The sequence below is a fragment of the Trichosurus vulpecula genome, chromosome 6, assembly GCF_011100635.1.
Source record: "Trichosurus vulpecula isolate mTriVul1 chromosome 6, mTriVul1.pri, whole genome shotgun sequence".
Classification (NCBI taxonomy): Eukaryota; Metazoa; Chordata; class Mammalia; order Diprotodontia; family Phalangeridae; genus Trichosurus; species Trichosurus vulpecula.
In genome coordinates, this window is record NC_050578.1 from 276,979,408 (window position 1) to 276,998,703 (window position 19,296).

The 19,296-nt window shown below is 44.4% G+C and overlaps 1 protein-coding gene across 2 annotated transcripts in view; it reads left to right on the forward strand.

Moving 5' to 3' along the window:
• The window catches only part of KDM2A (lysine demethylase 2A), a 98,338-nt gene that overhangs the window by 56,183 nt on the left and 22,859 nt on the right, over positions 1 to 19,296 (forward strand). For both annotated transcript variants that reach the window (XM_036762206.1, XM_036762205.1), the window contains exons 5-11: positions 199 to 245; positions 3,142 to 3,320; positions 8,289 to 8,395; positions 10,088 to 10,181; positions 11,748 to 11,901; positions 13,789 to 13,904; positions 16,931 to 17,057. In XM_036762206.1, coding sequence (XP_036618101.1) covers positions 199 to 245; positions 3,142 to 3,320; positions 8,289 to 8,395; positions 10,088 to 10,181; positions 11,748 to 11,901; positions 13,789 to 13,904; positions 16,931 to 17,057 — 824 coding nt within the window. The remainder of the gene's footprint in view (positions 1 to 198; positions 246 to 3,141; positions 3,321 to 8,288; positions 8,396 to 10,087; positions 10,182 to 11,747; positions 11,902 to 13,788; positions 13,905 to 16,930; positions 17,058 to 19,296) is intronic.

Below are 19,296 nucleotides of genomic sequence, written 5' to 3' on the forward strand. Positions count from 1 at the left end.
CTTGTGCTCCTGGGGGCAGCTAAGTCTCCTAATAACTCTGAGTAGAGAATCAGACAGGTGATCAAAGAGCAGAGAGGAGCCTTGTCAAATTTCTATTTAAAGATGGGGGTGTCTGCTTGCGGGAGGTGGATCATGGAGCCCCACTGGCTTGGGGCTTTCTTTGCTCCTTTTGCCCTTACTCTGGTGTTTATTTCCTAGGATGCCAGACCCGGACTTCACTGTGAATGATGTGAAAATGTGTGTGGGTAAGTGTCTGTCTGGGCTTCTAGGTCTGTGTAGGAGGGGCATGGTGCTGGGCATGAGCTTGGGGTGGACACTTGGAGAAGCTGAACAGTCACAGTTCAGACAAGTCAGTAAGGAGATCTCTGAGCATCTTGCCTGGCAGGTAGTACACACTCGAGCTGGGCATTCGAGCCCATTTTCTCTTGAGCCCATTTTGTTCCTGTCACTCTGTGATCTTCCAGAACAACTTATTAGAGAAGGAGAGTAACTATTTCAGATGTTGGATTTTAGCCAAGGAATTATTCCTAACCAGATTAGAGCTTTTCAATATATTTCTTTTAAAATGGAAACTAATTGTCACTATCTCCTGTGGCCACAGTCTAGGCTCTGACTTTCCTCCCTATCTGCAGAATAGGGATCCCTTCTCACTTCTGCCTCTTAGAATCCTGAGCTTGCTTCCAGCCTGAGCTCACGTGCTGATTCCCATCGAAGATTGCTCCGTACTTTCATTCACTTCTGTATAAACATAGTATTTTCCACAAAAGAATCTAAGTACCTTGAGAGCAGAGACTGGGGTGGTTTTGCCTCCCTATGTTGGGCACTTGGCATTAGTGCTTGGCATCCAAGAGCTAATGAATGCTTGCCGAACTGAGTCCTAGAGACCAATACAAGTCATCCACAACTAGATCTTCTTTAAAAAGAGCTTTCCTCAGAATTTATTACTTAGTTCTTTTATGAAAGAGACAAATCCTAACAACAGATGAGCAGATTTCAAAGGATTTATTTTAATTGTTTTTTAAAAGTCTTGCTAAACCTATCCTAGTCAGTTCTTCAGAGGGTGATCATTGACTCATCAAACACTTAAGGGCCTGCTCTGTGTTTAGGATCCAAGATGACCCAGAAGCAATACAAATTTAATTCTGTTCACTAAGGCTAGTCACCTTTCACAAATATTTTCAGAAAGAGTTGACTATAAAAGCAGTTTCTGCTTATCCCTTATTTAACTAGAAATTTCAAATTTGCCAGAATTGGCTATAACAGTTCCTCCAGCATTCTCCCTTAGAGAATTCTGCTACGTTTGCTGTGTCTAGATGGGCTTGACCTTTTTTCTTTGGAGATGATCAGCTGCAGGGCCTTCTTCTGGCCACCAGAGGGTCCTTTCCAGTGCTCCACCTGGTTGTCTGTTTTGTAGACCACAGAGGGATGACTTGGTGCACACTATGCCACCCTCCTTAGGGCTTAGGGTCTTCCCCCATGCTCCCCCATCCACGGTGAGTCCTGCAGGGCTGCACACCTACAGACAAAGCATTTGCCCCTTGGTCACTGTCCCTTCAGTCTCGAATTGGTCCCCAGGCCTGCCTTTCTTGGCCCATCGAGAATCCCCATTGAGGATACTTTCCTAAGTTTATTGAATCCATTGTGCTCATCTACTTCGCTTTATCTTTACCCCCTTGCCCAGCCCCTCAGATCTGCTTGCTGTGCCGGTAGGAGCATCTCCTTGAAAACTCCATAAAGTAGTTGCCTCAACACCATGACCTGTGAGGGGTTGGGGGGGTGGGGCTTTTTCCACAGATGAAACTTAATAGAGCAGTGATAGAGTCCACATAGCTGTCTGGTGAGAGATTCAGCAGGTGACTGCACAGTTTTTGAGCACTCACCATCAGGATGCCAGGACTGCTAACGATGGTCAGAATGCTCTGTGCAAAATGGAGTCATGGCCATAATTGTATCTGTTCTCACCACAGGCCCTTAGGGTGGTTCATTCGTTCCCTCCTCTCAGTCCCTAATGGAGTCCTCCAGCTATCATCCCAAGAATACTTGGTATTTCCCTAGAAAGCAGGGAGCCATGCCCCTCTGCTAATGATAGCCAACCATATACTACCTCAATGTTCAAGGATCTTAAATGCATATTTAATTGATATGTAGTCAGTATTTCCAGACTTTTAGTGGTACTCATTTTTGCTAACATACAGGAAATTTAACTTTTTCCTTTAACATAAGTTTATATTAATTTATATTTTATTCATACTTGTATTCTACTCTAACAACTGTACTGTAGTCATGTTGTCTGGTCCCCGTGGATATTGTCTGTCTTCTCTCTTTAAGTTCCATGCCATGTCACTCACTGAATGCTATTTCGGCCATGAAATCTTTCCTGATTCCTAGAGGCAGATGTAGGTTCCGTGCCTCTTTTCTTTCTGTCTGTCTCTGTCTCTCCTCTAGCTCACTCACTTTGGCTCTTTCTCTCTCACTCCTGAGAACTTTGTTTATATCATTCCTGTGGCAGTTAACAGTTTGCTTTCTCTCTTCTCCTAGATGATAAGTTCATTGAGGGTGCTCTCCTTGTCTAATTCATCTTTGGGTCTTCAAGAATAGTTGTAGTTATAGTTTCCATTTCTATATAGTAAATAGTTTAAGATTTGCAAAGTGCATTATAGACATCTCATTTGATCCTTACAACATCCCTGACTTAGGAACTGCTGTTACTGCCATTTTAGAGCTGAGAAAACTGAGGCTCAGAAAGTTACCTCGTATATTAAGAATGCCTAACAAAGATGGGTTTGTTGAATTAATTCTGCATTGTAAACTTTCATTGGTTGAATTGGAAAAGAGATTATAATGAAAGGTAGAACAGATGGAGCTTGCTTTTCATTTTACCATAAGTACGAGTTCTGCAAGCTGGGAATCAGGGCTGATTTCTCATTGTGAAGTCATTAGACTCTCACCTAATCAATCACACACTTAGAGAGCACTGGGCTACTTGTCATACCTCTCCCTCCCTTTGGTTGCCCTTAAAGGAGTTGGCAAGAATTATTCACATAATGTTTAGTACACTAGAAAGGAGATTTGGTGTATTATTATATGACAGATTATACTGGTTCCTTAGCACACACACCAAAAATAAGCTTTTCATGACAGGGAGCCGTCGAATGGTGGATGTCATGGATGTGAACACCCAGAAGGGCATCGAAATGACTATGGCCCAGTGGACCCGCTATTATGAGACTCCAGAGGAAGAGCGTGAGAAACTCTATAATGTCATCAGCCTGGAATTCAGCCACACCAGATTGGAGAACATGGTGCAGAGGCCTACCACGGTAATTTTTCTAATCTAACTCTTTCTCTTCCAACAAGTGGCATTGGTAAGAAGGTTGCTCATTTTTGCAGAATTCATAGCTTTTTCATGAATGTGCTGGAAAGGACAGAAAGCTTTACCCTGGAGATGTTAATGCTTTAAGATCGAAGCCTTGGAAGCTGGCACCTCTACTCAAGACAAGGGCACCCATCCACACTGAGGCTACTACAGGCCTCGGAAATGGAAGAGTGTTCCCCTTGAGTTCATCCTGTAGTTGAGGAAGTTTTTTTAAAAAAATCTTCTGAGATGTGTTAGGAATGATAGAAGACTTCTTTAGCTCTAAGTTAAGGAGGCCAGTTGCTTAAAAAGAAAGTAGTGAAAAGATAGGGAAGACCTGGTGAGAAATGTTTGGTTTAACTATGACTTGCTCAGAGCTGATGACCGACAGCTCCCAGAAAGACACTAGAAAGAGCTATTTCCTAGAGGAGATCAGATTCCGTTTTGACTGTGCTTATTCATTTTTGGACCCAGAATTTCTTTTTTTATTTTGTAGACATTGAACTAAAACTTAGCTGTGGCACAAACTCCACCTTGAACTGGTACCGTTTGGAGAGTTTGTCACTTTTAAATCTGATTCCACATCATACTTATTCTCTAATCTCCCTTCAAATTACTTATACTTTCTGTCATGTAAAATAATAATTGTTCACCCAGTTATCAGTACATTTAAGAAATGTAAACGTATTTGCATGTTCCAATCCTATGCAATCCTATCAAACTTGCACTTTTGCAGAGGAGTCGGGGAGGCTGATGTCATCTTCTCCCATCTTTCCTTTGGGGCAGACAGAGTTGCCAAGGTACTTTATGGGCTTCTGGTGATACTAGAGCAATATCCAAAGCATGGAGCTTAGTTTTTGTTTGTCTTTTTAATTGAGTCATCCTCGATCCAGGAGAAAGGGTTACCAGGAGTAAGAGTTGGTAGCAGAGAACCCAGATGCCACCACTTTAAGAGATACATTAACCAGAAATTGAGGTTGTAGAATTGAAAAATCAGAAACTTGACTGCAAGGGTCCAAGGTTCCTGAAGGTATCATTTCAATCTGCTCTTTGTTGGCCTTTGGCTTTTCCCTTGCTCTTGGGGCAGGACAGGAACTGCAGGAGGTATGGAAACATTCCCACATTTGTAATGGAAGTCATTGGGGAAATTATTCCCCTTATAGCTAACACAGGCATCACTCCAGGAGTTCCCTAACTTCACATTTTTCTAAGACAATCATGAAAGCTCACTGGGGCTTAAAGGAGAACTGGCAGTGCCACATGTTGACTAGCCCAGGAAGAGAACTGGAATTTTCTTGGATGGGCTATGGGCCCCATGCGTTGTGAAATGGTGACATGGCTTATGAAGTCTAAACCCAGAAATGTGTTCTTTTTCTTAGCCCCTGTCAGGGCAGTGAAATCTGGATGCCTGTTGTACTGGGAGTTTCAGAAAGTGACTGTGGAGTCCCTGACTCACAGATTTTCAAGGTTGGAAGGAACTGCAGAGGCCATATAGTCCATCTCCAACCTAAGAAAGATGTTTCTAGACAATACATTTGACAAAAAGTTGTTCAGCCTTTGTTTGAAAAGACCCAAAAGCATAGAGGAGCAAGGGTGGTCCACTGTTGTGGAACAGAGCTCCTTCTTTTTCTGGTTCTCTTCCAGTTGGTATGACTGAAAATGGCAAAAAAAAAAAAAAGAGAGAGAGAGAGAGAGAGAGAAAATTAAATTGTATTAATGTGGGGAATTATAATACAACTTTCAAATTGTTAATTGCTGGAAAGTGCTATTAATTGAACCACCTCCCCCAAAAGTCAGAGGTCCCAGATGAAAGAAGTTGTTTGTTGACCTGCCCATGCTAGTCTCACACCCCCCTTGTTATGAGGTGCCTAGTTTAACCTCCAGAAATAGTTCCTTCTAATTATTTACCCCAGGAAAAAGGTATAAACCTTTGGTGGCAATCCTCCCTCCCCTCCAGTGATAGGAAATGAAGGGACCTGAAAAGGAAGGAATGGCACGGTTCTATAGAGAGAAGTAACAGTGTTGTCTGGTCATTTCCTTGGAATAGTCTTGAAGATGCTGTTCTCCCCTGCTTCTTCAGGGCCTTACAATTGCAGTTCAGAGAGCATCCAGTAAAACGTTCCAGGGTTTGATGCAAATAAGGAATTACCAAAGAAGAGAAACTGAGTTTTGAGGAAAAAAGAATTGGGGGCATAATGTAATACTTTACCCACAGCGGGTTCTCAATAAATGCCATTGGCTACCTGAAACAGAAATTATTTTATCCGTAACAATAAAATACAGAAGCACAGAATTTAAGAAATGAGTGGGACCTCAGCAGGCATCTATTCTAATATCCAGCCAGTGGCCATCCAGCTTTTCCTTGGAATCCTCAAATGACGGGGGACTCACTGTCTCCTGAGCCCACCTGTTTCATTTTTTGGACAGTTCTCATTATCAGGAAGTTTTTCGTAACATTGTCTCAGTTAGCTTCAGTGCTTCTGGATCTGCCATTTAGGACCAAGTAGAATGAAAGCCAGTACTACCTGTTCCCAGGTTAGCTTTTCAAACACTTGAAGACATGTGTCCCTGAATCTTCTCTTCCTCATAGTGAACAGCCATGCTCCTTCCACTGATCCTTGGTGGGGATCCAAGACCCTTCCCAGTGTCATTTGCCTATATGTTCTCCAGCTTATCAACGGCCTTTGTGAGCTGGGGCCCCCACATATGCATGTAGGGCCCAGACTGCTTGAGACCAGGATAGAGACAGGGACACTGTCCCCTCTCCTGTGTCACCCACCCCCTTCTCCTGTAAGCTTTGCCTCTCTTAATGCAGCTTTCTTCTATCACTTCCCATGGTTTACTAATTGACTTTGTAGTTCACTCAGACACACACTACTCTCTTCAGACAGTCTGCTATCTTGTGAAGGTTGGGTTGGTTTTTATTTTTTCCAGCCCAAGTGGCAGACTTTCTTTTCATCCCTGTTGAACTTCATCTTTGTGGATTCGGCCCAGGGTTCTGACCAGTCAGAACCTTCTTGTGTCCTCCCTCTGCCATCCACAGAGTTAGCTGTCCCTCCCAAGTGGGCACATTTGATAAACTTTTATCCAGGTCACTGACAAAAAAGCAACATAGCCCAGGGCCAAATGATTCCTTGGAGACTTGCTGCCATGTTCACCCCAAACTCCTTGGATCTGGCCATTCCATCCAGTTGTGCCATCATTGAGTCCACCTCTTTCTCACTAGAAAAGCACAAGATGCTTTTTAAACAAATCTAGGTAAACTGTGTCTAGAGCATTCAATGATCTATCAAAATAGGAAACCAGGTGTGGGAGGCCTGTCCTTGGTAAGTCCCGCTGGCTCTTTGGGATTATCGTGACCTTTTCTAGGTGATCACTAACCAGCTCTTTAAGGATACGGGCCTCAAATTTTGCAGGAATTAAAGTCAGACTCATTGCCTGCAGTTTGTAGACAGATGCCAAACACTTTCCTTTTTGCAAAGTGAGAACAGTGTTGTTTTTCCTTCTGTAGTCCTGCAGCGACTGTCCTGTTCTTCGTGACCTTAATATCCTTGACAGTGTCTTCTGCATGGGTGCTTTTAGTCTGTCTGATTCTCTGGGATTGGTCTGTTGGGATATCCCCCCATATGCACAGAGATGGTACCTGGCAGCATAATGGGTCACACAGTTGGTACTTGCCACGCTGTACCATTTGTCTCCAACCCTATGCCATCAGATCTAGTGTTCTGTGCAGCACAAAATTGTGAAACCATTTAATACGCTCCTGCCCAGTCAGGTGTGTTTTCAGACTCAGGTTAGTGATGGGTTGGATTCGTGGGCCTTGTATGAAGAGTCAGTCTGTGCTGTTCCAACTTAGCAACCTAGCATGCCTAGCAGGTATGTTTCTGTTTAGGGAGGGCTACAGTACAAATGTGATTGCATTTGAAAACTTGGGTATTTTCCAATCTTTTTCAGGATAAAAGTATATTCCTAATATCGCAAATATCATTCTAATAAAAATTCTATGTGACAAAATGATTCCCAAAGCCCAGCGGATAACAAGATAAAATAAATTGGAAGAGCCTGTGGAGCTTGAGTAGGATTTGATTAATGATGTTAGAGAGTTGGGTGGGGACACCAATGGGTTAAGTGACATGGTCATGGCCACACAGTCAGTATGTGTCATAGGCAGGCCTTGGACCCAGGGAGCTCTTTGCCTGACTCTGAGACCAGCCTGCTCATTCTTATACCAGGCTCTTTCTACTCCCATTTGTACAGATGAAGACCTTGAAGCCCAGAGAAATTTGGACTTGGCCAGCCCGACACACTTAGCTTGTGGCAGAGATAGAACTGGCCCTATTTTTTCATTTTATGCTGAATTTATACTGTGAAACTTCAGCTGTCTGTTCGGTATTTTGAATTTTACCTTTGGGTTTGTCTGAACAGCTCTCAGTGACTTTGACCATTAGGCTTTCCTGTGCTTTTTACCTCAGCCAAGCCCTTGGCACCCTTCACAGCTGTGCCAAGCACACACACTCTGCAGAGCTGTTTTTTGTGTTTTCAAAGCAAAAGGGTATCAGATAATAGGAGAAAAGAGTGGCCTACAAAGTTTTCGCATCCCTTCATAGAAGGTTTTGTTTCAGTCCTTGGTGTTTGTGATCACGTTGATGGAAGGATTCGTCTTTATTAGCATTTAATAGTTAGCTCTTTGGTACTTGCTGATTGACCTCCATTTTACTTATTTGTGTCTATAATGATGAAGTGTTGGGTCAAGGGTATTATCAGTGGGTTGAGAGAATCCCTATTTCCTTTGGCCTTAACTCCAGATCTAGCTTCATGGCCACAGGCAAGTCCCTTAGTCTCTCTCTAAATTACTGCTTCCATCCCAGCATTGTTGGGAGGAAAGGGTGAAAATCAGTGTGAACATTAACCTAAGTTTCCCTGCTTCTCCTAGGTGGACTTTATTGATTGGGTAGACAACATGTGGCCAAGGCACTTGAAAGAAAGCCAGACAGAGTCCACCAATGCCATCCTGGAGATGCAGTACCCCAAAGTGCAGAAGTAAGTGAAACAACATCCCCCAGATTATGTGTGCGGATGATTGGAGGTGGAACAAGATAAGCAAAGAAGAATTCCATTATTTGGGGAAAGGAGGATTTAAAATTTCAAGGAATATCTTATCTAAAAATATGTAGATAAGAAAGATCTCTGTCTAGCAGTTGAGTCATATACAGACTCAACTTTCTCCCCACTCAAAATGAGAACATGGAGTGATAAGGATGGACATAAATGTTGAGGGGGAAAAGAAGCCCAGGGATACAGGGATCCCAAACCAAAGTTTCCAGGGTGAGGCCGCCTAGAATGAATTCGCAGACCCAAGCGTTTTTGAAGTTAAGGAGGCAAAGATTTATTATGCTTTACAGCGGGCAAGGGTTCTTAGGGAGCCTGCAACCATACAGGACTACAGGGAAAGTTTAAGTACAAGATTTAGGGGTGAAACCTGTCAATTAGGTGTTTTGGGGTGGGATTGGGGAGTGGTTAAGGTGTGGTTAAGGAATGGTTGGTTCTTAAAGGAACATGCACATTTAGTATCTACTGTGCAGGTGTATTATCCAGAGTTCCCTTGGAAATAGCCCACGGGGGGGGGGGGGGGTTACTAGGGGTGTAGTTTTTACTGTGAAATGTCACTGAGTTCACTATCGGTCGGGGCTAAAGGGGAATCTCTCTATAGTTTTTCATCTAGTGTCTTGTTAGACAAAATACTATGTCTGGGATACATGTTAGAAAGGTCAGTAAATAGTAAATATGGTTATGACTCAGTGTACTAAGGAAGAAGCAGAGGTAAGTTGGGACATGCTGCCCTTTAGCTGGAGAGAGACTGCCTGAGAGAGAATATGTTTTGAGAACTGGATGTGTTTTGGAATTGGGATTCTGACACAGGCACCCAAGCAGAGGCTGTTAGAATTAGGGTCCAAGCACAAGCACCCCATCATGAAGAAGAGGATGGTGTTATCATCAGGAACTCCTCCAGCTATTGTGATCAAGGACATCGGGGCGGGGACTAAACTGAGGAAAGGGAGTCAGTAATCAATAAGCATTTATTGAGCATCTGCTGTATGCTGGGCTCTAGAAAGGCAGACAGAAAGGTCACAGTCCCCATCAAGAAGCTTGTGTTCTGTTGAGAGAAATATTGTGTGTGTGTGTGTGTGTGTGCGCGCGCGCGCGTGTGCGCGCGCGCTCATGCGTGTGAGTGTGTACTCAAAATAAATACAAGGCAATTAGGGAAGGGGGAGAGGAGGCAGGAGGCGCCAGGAACAACTGCTTCTTACGTGGGTAAAGTCTTTCTTATTCCCTCCCAGCAAAACCTCTTTGGGAATTTTTATGTTCTTGAGTCCTATAGGTTTAATTTTTCTGTTAGAACTTTGTAGGACAGTTGAAACTCTCAAAAGGAAGATCACAGCATTTCCTCAATATTTTCCAGGATCACCCCCCTTTCATACATTCACCTGTGTCCAAGCTTACTATTCTTTTCCTGATGCTTGGGTTTTTCTTATCTGCTTGTTGAACTGAAAATTCAAACTTCTCTTTGGAAAATTAGATTTGTAAGTGTATGTTCTTCATTCAGATGGAGACTTTGGTGCCTTCAGCCTACATGCTTTATAGAGGATGCCTTTGGCAAAGTTTAATGACATATTGGCTTTATGAGCTGTTACGTCTTTCATTGTCCTGATGTGTCTCCTCCTTTGGGGCCAGGTACTGTCTCATGAGCGTCCGGGGCTGCTACACAGACTTTCACGTGGACTTCGGTGGCACCTCTGTGTGGTACCACATACACCAAGGGGGAAAGGTACAGTGCCATCTATGGTGAGATCTTTGTGTTGGGATTGAAGGTTAAGGATTGTGTCGGTTAGCCTGAATGGTGGCACATTTGAGTCATTCTAGAAAATAAATGCCCAGCATAACCATTTTGGTGGAGAGAATGCTATCATAAGAATCTTTGGCTAGAGTTTGGTGAGGACTGAATTCCTTTAGGCAACGGCACACACAAGGCTATCCACCTTGGAAGGGTTCTGGAGCCCCAGCTTTGCTGGGGTGTTCTCCACCCCAAGCCCAGGAAGACGGAAGGCCAAAGACTGTGGATGAGAGAGCAAGTTTTTCTTGTACAGTGAGATTCCTTAGTAGCATCTGCAAGGAAATTTCCAAACCATTCTGGGTGGAGACATGATGAAGTAGGAGAAGACACAGTTGTGTCTGTTGCCATAATTCAGCTAACATTGAACACCTGCTTTGTGCAAGGTGAGAGTCCAGGTGACAGAGTGGGCAAGGGGCCAGACTCAAGTCAGCAAGGCCTAGATTCAGGTCCTGCCTGTACATTCTGAGCCAGTCCCTTAACCTCTTTGTGCCCTAGTGCTTGTGCTCTCTCTTCCCACCCCCCCCCCCGCCCCCCCCCCCCCGCTTCTCCCTCTCTCCCCCTCTCCTTCTGCCTCTCCCCCTCCCCTCACTCTCTTACCCCCTCTCCTCTCTCCCTCCCTCTTCTCTCCCCTTTATCTCTCTTCCCCCCCTTCCTCTCTCCCTCCCTCCTCTCTCCCCTCTCTTTCTCTTCTCTCTCTTTCTCAGGGTTAAGTGACTTGCCTAGGGTCACACAGCTAGTAAGTATCTGAGGCTGGATTTGAATTCAAGTCCTTGTGACTCCAGGACTGGTGCTCTGTTCATTGCACCACCTAGCTACCCCATGCCCCAGCTGTCTTAAGAATGTAAGTTATTGAGAAAAAGAGTATGTTAAGCACTGGGGCAGAGAGATAAATGGGAGTCTCTACCCTCAAGGAACCTCTCTTACACTGTGAGCTAAAAGCAATTGATAAATGCAATAAATTTATATTCAGGTTCACCTCTGGGCTGTAGAGACATCCATTCCGAAATTTGACCCAGTCTGCTGTTCTTTTGTCTGTTTTTCAAAGATTGGCAATCGCCTACAGTGATCCTAGGGCCTGGCATCTTCCTGTGGCATAGCATGCTGATTAAGACAAGCAAAGGGGAGAGGCCAGGGACCTGAGTCCAGTTCTCTGGTGCCTCCTCCCGAGGGAACACTGGCCAAGTCACTTCACCTCCTGGTCTTTAGTTTGCCTGTCTATAAAATGAGGGGGTTTGATTAATAGCCTTGGAGGGCCCTTCCAGCTCTAGCTCTCAGATCCAGTCATGAGATTGAAGGCCTATGACCTCAATCTGTCTTCTGGTAGAAGTGAAGTAGAGAGTGCCATGCATGGGTCTGGCAGGAAAGAGCAGTCTTGGGTTGAAAAGCCGCATGTTATAAAATTAAGGTCTTGAGCCCAAGCTACCATTACTTCATATAGGGAGTTAGTTTATCGAGGATCCTATCAACGACTGTTCACAGACTGAAGTTTTTCCCTCCCAGGTCTTCTGGCTCATACCACCTACGGCCCAAAACCTGGAACTGTATGAGAACTGGCTGCTGTCAGGGAAACAGGGAGACATCTTCCTGGGTGACCGTGTGTCAGAATGCCAGCGCATCGAGCTCAAGCAGGGATACACTTTTGTCATCCCCTCGGGTAAGTAGAGAAGGGAGAGCTGCCCTCGCCTTCCCTTGAACCCAGAGATCACTGAGGCAACGTTGACTATGCACAAGCATGTGATGTAGGTAGTGAGGCTCCTGAAAGTGGATAGACTTCCACTGGCACACTACATTCAACACATTCCCATAAGTGGTTATTTAGCTTCATTGACCTGTCTCTAAGCCTTCTCTTGATCTTGTTTGTGATGTGTGCACAATTCATTCTTTCTGCTGTTCTCTTTTAACTACATGGCAGTAGTCAGTGTAGCTAATGTGAATTTGGTTTTGCCCTCTTGATTCTGCATCCTTCCTTTTAAATCTTCCCATGTTTCTTTTAATTCTTCGTATTCATTGTTTCCTATGGTGCAGTAATTATATTTCATTAGCATATCATAATTCATTTTTAAGTGGTTCTCATTTTATTTTTTTGGTCTTAAAAACTCCACCTTCTCTCCTTCTCTCCCTCTTTCCATTGAAAAAGAAAGGAAAAGCAAAAAACACTTGTAATAACTGAACATTGTCAAGCAAAACAAATTCCCAGCTTCCTTAGCTGTGCCCCCAAAATAGAAGTCACAGTCTGTCACCTCTGTCAGGAGGCGAGTCCACATTTCATCATGAATCCTCTGAAATTGTGGTTGTTCATTGTGTTGATCATAGTCCTGAAGACTTTCAGAGTTGCTTGTCTTTATGACGTTGTTATTGTATAAATTGTTCTCCTGCCTGTACCATTTTACTCTGCATTGATTCCTATGAGTCTTCCTAGGTTTCTCTGAAACCATGCCCGTCATCATGTCTTAGAGCACAGTTAGATTCCACTAGATACATTTACCATTCCCCATTCTATGAGCATCCACTTCCAGTCTTTTTGCACAGCTGTGTCTGTCTTTCCTACTAGTAATCTCCTTAGGGCAGACTGCCAGTAACGAGCCCACTGGGCCAAGGGGTGTGGAAATGCTCATCATTTTTACTCTGGAATTCTAGAGAGCCAGGGTTTAAGGCCTTAGAGTATAAGCCTGTCATAAAGCACATAGTAAGCACTTAATAAATGTTTTTCCATTCCTCACTCCCAATATGACTTGATAAGTATACTAGAGAATTAGAAAACAAATTGATGCTTGAAGTTTGAAGCAGGAACTTCTTGCAAACCAGGGGAAGAAGAAGAAGACTTTCTGGAGGAGGCAGTCCTTTAATTGGGCTTTAAAGCATGGGCAGAGGTGGTTCAGGGGAAGATGGGCTGGGGAAGGGCCTTGTAGTCGGCAGAAACTGCCTGAAGAGGTTCATCAAGGTGGAAGAGCCTCATGTGGATGTGTGTAGGAGGCTCAGCCTTCCCATCTGGCTGGTTTGTGGATTGTGTGAGGAGAGGAGATGGGGCAGATGGGGCTCTGTCTTCAGGTAGTAGAGTCTGGACTGGACTCAGGATAGGCCTTCGGGAGCCTGGGAAGCCTTTTGAGCAGAGGAGTGACTTGGCCAGGTCTTTTTGGACAGAAAGATTCTTCAGGAAGTGTGTGACAGGCATTTTATGGGGAGAGAAAGGAGGGCAAGGAAGGGACAAACCTCGAAGGGAGCTATTAAAGGTTTCCAGGCAGGTGGTCATGAGTTCTGAGCTTGGGTATTGGCAAAGTTTGGGCCAGGTGTTCAGAACATTTCCATGGCATTGGCCCTCCTGAGCAAGGTAGTTGGAGGGAGTGGGGATTGGAGAAGGGTGGTTCTCCTTTTCTACCACCCCTCCAAAGAAGTGGTAAAATGGAGTAGGACTCACCCAGGAGGAAGGCCAGAGAATCACAGTGAAGAGGAGCAGGCTAGGATTGGGGGGAGAGCTTGTCACTTCTTCTCCAAGAGAATCCTTCTCTAACTTGAGACATTGTTGGTTCTCCTACCTCTTTAGGCTGGATTCATGCAGTGTACACCCCCACAGACACATTAGTGTTCGGGGGCAACTTTTTGCACAGTTTTAACATCCCCATGCAGCTCAAAATCTACAACATTGAAGATCGGACACGGGTAAGTAGCAGTGACTAAAGATTTGTGAACCTTTTACTCTCAGGTCTTTAGTTTGTTTCTTAGCACCTTGGAAAAAGCAAAGAAGTTAAGCTTTTTAGCCAGACCCGTGTGTCCTTGCTTTTTTCTGAGGTCCTGGGTTTCTCATCCCTTACTAGCAGTGAACGGCTAGGAATCTTTGGGCCACTTTTAGACCATTTTCTTTTCCTCTGAATCTGTCATTTTTATATAAACTGCTGGTAAACAGTATTTGAATTTTTACAAAGTTACCTTCGTTGTCCTAATAGTTTGACCCAGTAGGGTTTGACATCCTTGCATTTGTGTGGCTATTGTCTTCATTAACCACTTCACCAGTTCCGTACCTCTTAATCCATTATCTCCATTTGTATCATATTCGCTGACAAATTTGTGCTGACATTAAGAGTCCAAATAAATGGAATGCTAAAAGTGAATAGGCAGACCTTGGGTTCATCCTGAACATAGAAACAAAATCATTGCGTTCTTGAAGCACCGATGTTGTTAAGGAATATCCAGTTCCTTGTAGGATTCAGACATAATAGGAATTGCTTTATTTGAAGAATTCAAGTTGCAGATGTTCTTGAAGTTAAGTAGCAGTAATCCAGTTAAGTCATGATGAAAGAAATTACAAAAAGTAAAAATGTGGAGGTGCAGCTGTGGAGGACAGTGATTGGCAATAGAAAATGTGTAGTTTATTTCATAGTAGAAATGAAGTTAGATCATAATTCCCTTTCATTCTCTGGGCCTCAGTTTCCCCCTCTTTAAAATGAGGAGTTGGACTAGATGACCTAAGGTCCTTTCGAGCTCTAATTTGGACCCTATGATCCTATAACCAAAGGCCTAAACCAGGGTAGATTTCTTCTCTGTGTTTCCTTTCTATCAAGGCTCCAGTAATTTGTAGCTTCCTGGATTGTAAATTGGCCGACAGAGAGGAGTCACTTCTCCATCTTTCTGTAGCGTTGCAGTTGAGGAAAGGCAATTTTTCCTTACAGTACGTAAAGCCAAGAACCTTCTTTGAGTCTTGGAAGTTTTCAAGTATACTTTCTAATTGACTGGACAGGTTCATGAGCATTGGTCCAGTCCTAGAATCTGTAAACAGAAATCCCTGTCCAACACCCTGCCACACGGGACCATCTCTGCATAAGCAGTCGGCTCCTCCCGGCACAGCCGAGGCAGGTAGTCTATGGACCAGGAATGAGCAAAGTGTGCTCGTCTGCTCCTGGCAGCTCTTCGAGGACCATCCCCGTCTGGGTTTTGTCTTCTAGTCCCCTCTGCTAAGAACTGTGCCTTGTCCTTAGTAGGCACTTCACCATGGCTTGAGTGGATGTGAATCTGCTTTGTGAAGCTTATGAGAAAGCAGCTAACTCTCCATAAAAGGTCTTTGAAAAGGAGAAAATAGAATCGAAATGTCCCGACTCTGTCCAGAAGCTGGCGGCCTGAGCAGCTCAGCCATTAGGGCTCTTTTAGGCACCACTTTACTTCTCACTCCACTGGAGTTGAGGCTGCGATCCTTGGAAGTCCCTAACTGGAGAACAGGAGTTACTCTTTCTTTATAGGTCACAAATTTCCATGCAGTTTTGTCAGGCAGTTTTTGTCACTGCTGTTCGGTATTTGACAGTGTCAGTGAACCAGCATGATGGGGCAGGTCAATCCTAAATCATTCTCTTGAGCACCAACTTAAAAACTTGAATGTTCAATGCTCATGTCCTCTCCTTTCTTCCTATATTATTACCCACATTCCTAAGACCCCTCAAACAAAGTCCAAGAATTAATGGATTTTGGAAACTGTCACTTTAACCAGTAGAGAAAGACAAACCTCCCTTCCTGATTTCCTGTTCATTCCTGTCTTTTTACCAAAGCTAAAGACATGTGATCTAAAAGGGAAGGGATAGGATCTGGGAAGGCTCTTAGCCTCAGAGCAGTAAAGGGAACGGCGCTTTAGAGCATGACTTTCCTCTGAGGGCTGCACAGTCCTGGATTGATCCCTCTTTGTCCAGGGATCACCTCAACTGCCTGGAAAAGGCTACCTGGCTCCTTGCTTTACCTGTGCTTACAGAGTTCTCCATTCAACCCAGAAGGAGATTTGGAAATTCTTGGGACATCTAGATTCAAAACAGCTTCTCCAATACGTGGTTGAATTCTCTATTGCACAGGACAGCAGGAAGCAGTCTCAGTGGGGTACAGGTCCTCACACAGCTGGTGGCTTCCTTTCACAGATGGCATGCACTCCTCCTCATTCTGGTTACTGGTTGGATTGTTTAGTTAGAGCAGGCCAGTCTTCTTGGGGAGTCAGGGAGAAAGCCATGGTTGATTACAGCCAGAGATCACTGGTGTTTGTGCACATACAGGTAGCTTGTTACAGCAGAGATCCACATCTGACACGACAAGTTGGCCCTGCCCTATCACCCTTTTCTGCTTCAGGGTTCAGTGCCATTCAACACCTGGCGCCTACTACCCTAAGGCACCTGCTGTGTGCAGGGTACCATGGGCCAGGCTCAGGACTTTCATGTCATCCAGACAGATCCCTGCCCCTCAAGAAGCTTACATGCCACTTCTCAAAGAACAGATCTTATCCTGAGGGTTCTCTTCTCTTAAGGGATTGGGTCCCAGAACAATTTTCTGAATTGGATAGCTGTCTTTGTCTAATAGATTTGCCCTATAATCCAAATCCAGAAAATTTTTTATTAGATTTCTTTTTTTAATTCTCCACTTGACTAAGTCAGGAATTAACAGCCTATTTCCCTTATGAGTTCTGAGTTGCCTTTCTGAGCACCAGGTTTCTGTGGTGATTGTTTTCTCAATAAGGCTGACTTCCCTAGGATGACCAAGCCACATCTTCCGTGGGATTGTAGAATTTAGCTGGAAGGTGGTTAGTCCACCTAGGCCAAACCTTTCATTTTTTTCAGGGGAGAAAAGTGATGGAACCATGGCTAATTATATTACTCAGAATGATTGGTTTCTTTGGAATTGAAGTATCAGTTTATTCTGCTTATTGCCCTGTCCCCATGTAGGTCCCAAATAAGTTCCGTTATCCATTCTACTATGAGATGTGTTGGTACGTGTTAGAGCGCTATGTCTACTGCATCACCAGCCGCTCCCACCTGACCAAGGATTTCCAGAAAGAATCCCTCAGCATGGGTGAGTACTTGACTTGACTTTCTCTTCTCCATTCTTTGAAACCAAATCATTTCCTCCCCTTGTAGTCTTTAGGGAGTGGGGAATTCAGAAGACTCCACTTCGTGGAGTTGTATTTCTGGCCTGATTCCAATGAGCACCAGAACGTGTCCTATGGTAAGGAGGATGGCCCCTCTCTGCTCCTTCCCAGTGTGGGCTCTTGGGAGCACTTCCAGGCTCTCCAGAGTAGCTGCACACACTTCTTTGTCCTGGCTTGCCATCCTGGAGGCTTTGTTGCTCAGCCCCAGCCTTATTAGAAAGGTGGAAGGTGGGGCCTGTTTTGTTCCCTGTGGATGTTTTCGTAGGTGAATGTTGAGTCTGTTCCATTGCCTAAAGAATGCATTTGCTAGACTCTTCAGTGTCTCAAAAGAAAGAGACATTAACACTGTAATATCCAAAGCACCTTTGTGTTTCCTGTGGAATTTCCACCCTACAGACATGTTGTCTTGGCATTTTCCTACGTTTTTGGGGAACTCCCTGTGAATGCAGGTGGCCTGCCACTGTGCAGCCTGTCATCTCATTTCTCAGGATGCTGAGAACTTTCAAGGCTTCTCCAAGGTCCCAAGGCCTGTCTGTGCCAAGGGCAGGACTTGCACTCAGGGCACCTCATCTCTGCCACGCTATCTTGTAGTGTCTACACAATTCCTTACAAAGCATCCATCCCTCATCAAAATTCTTCACTTCCTTCTGACTTCCAAGAGCTTCCATGTCCTGTTATAGAATTCATATACCAAGTCTGGGTTATTTCTTTTAGTCTTTGGCTCATCCTTTCTCTCATGTTTCACAATTATGGATCAGTTATTTATTACCAAAAGAGTTAGCTTTCCTCAGATTTTCCTGCCTCGTACTTATGGGCAGGGACTGTCCCACTGATCGTATTTGCACCCCCAACACGTGACACGCTTCCTGGTACAAGGTAGGTACTTAATAACTGCTTCTAGGCACACAGGCAGCTTTGGCATCACTCACTGCCACTAGCAAGGCTCAGCGGTGGTCATGGGTGGTACTGGCAGCCCTGAGTGGCAAGAGGAAAGCAGAAGGAGCCATGGAGAAGAGAAAAGCAGATCTAGGAGCATGAGCGGGGCAAGGGAAAAGCAAATAAATATCTGTGTAGTGGGGTGTGCTAGAATTTCACCAGAAATCCTCTTCATTTCCTTGGGAACTTTTATTTGCTGTAGAGAAACATTTCCTCAGTGTCCTATCTAGAAGTGAGTTTTCAGACTCTGAAAGGTAGGACAGAAATGACTGATAGAGGGCTATCACAAGAGAAGGAGCTGCCAGCAACCTTCCAGGAACTGTTTACTGGCGCCAGACAAAATGCATCCCAAGGACTGCTGAAGACCTTGGGCCGCCGGCGATAGCCTGGAGAAGTGGGCACAGTACCACAGGCCTGCAGGGCAACCAAGAATTCCAGTGTTTCAGATTGAAGAAGGGAAATTCTTCACATTATGGACCAGTGAGCTTTACTTGGTGACAGAATTCTAGGATGTAAGAGGGAATAGTCTATGAGCATTTCAAAAGAGAGTTGGTAATCATTAAGAGCCAGTATATGTTAATCAAGAAAAAGATTCCAAATTATGTTTTCTATTTTTGATCAGGTTTATAAAACCAGGAGATCCAGGCAGTGGAATATACATCGAAAACAGTATTCCCGGATTTGTAACAAGGCATTTGACAATTTTGTCATTGTAGTCCCTTGGACAATATAGAGAGACACAGGCTGTTGAACGAATCCCAAAGGATTATGGGACATCCAAGTCTGGAAGGTTCTCTCTCATGAAGGGTCCAAGACGACATTTAATAGGGACAGTTGTAAAATCTCAATCTCATGATGTTGATTTTCAAACTCAGTGAAAGCTAGCAAACAACCTTTTGATCCTCACCACAATGCTGGGCGGTGGGTACTCTTTATTATCCCCATTTTACAGGTGAGGAAACTGAGGCAAATAGAGGATAAATGATTTGTCCAGGGTCACTCAGTTAATGGGTGAGACTGGATTTTCACGCAGGTCTCCCTGGCTCCAGGCCTGGTGTTCTACCCACTACACCACATCTGGGCATCTAGCCCCACTTGCAACAGTTTGCATGGAAAAGATGAGGTGAATCTGAGCAGAGTATAGTTCACTGCAAGTCGACGCAGCCACAAGGCCACTAGAAACTCCCTGACGCTCCTTCTGCCTGTTGAGAGGCTTGTTGAGTTTGC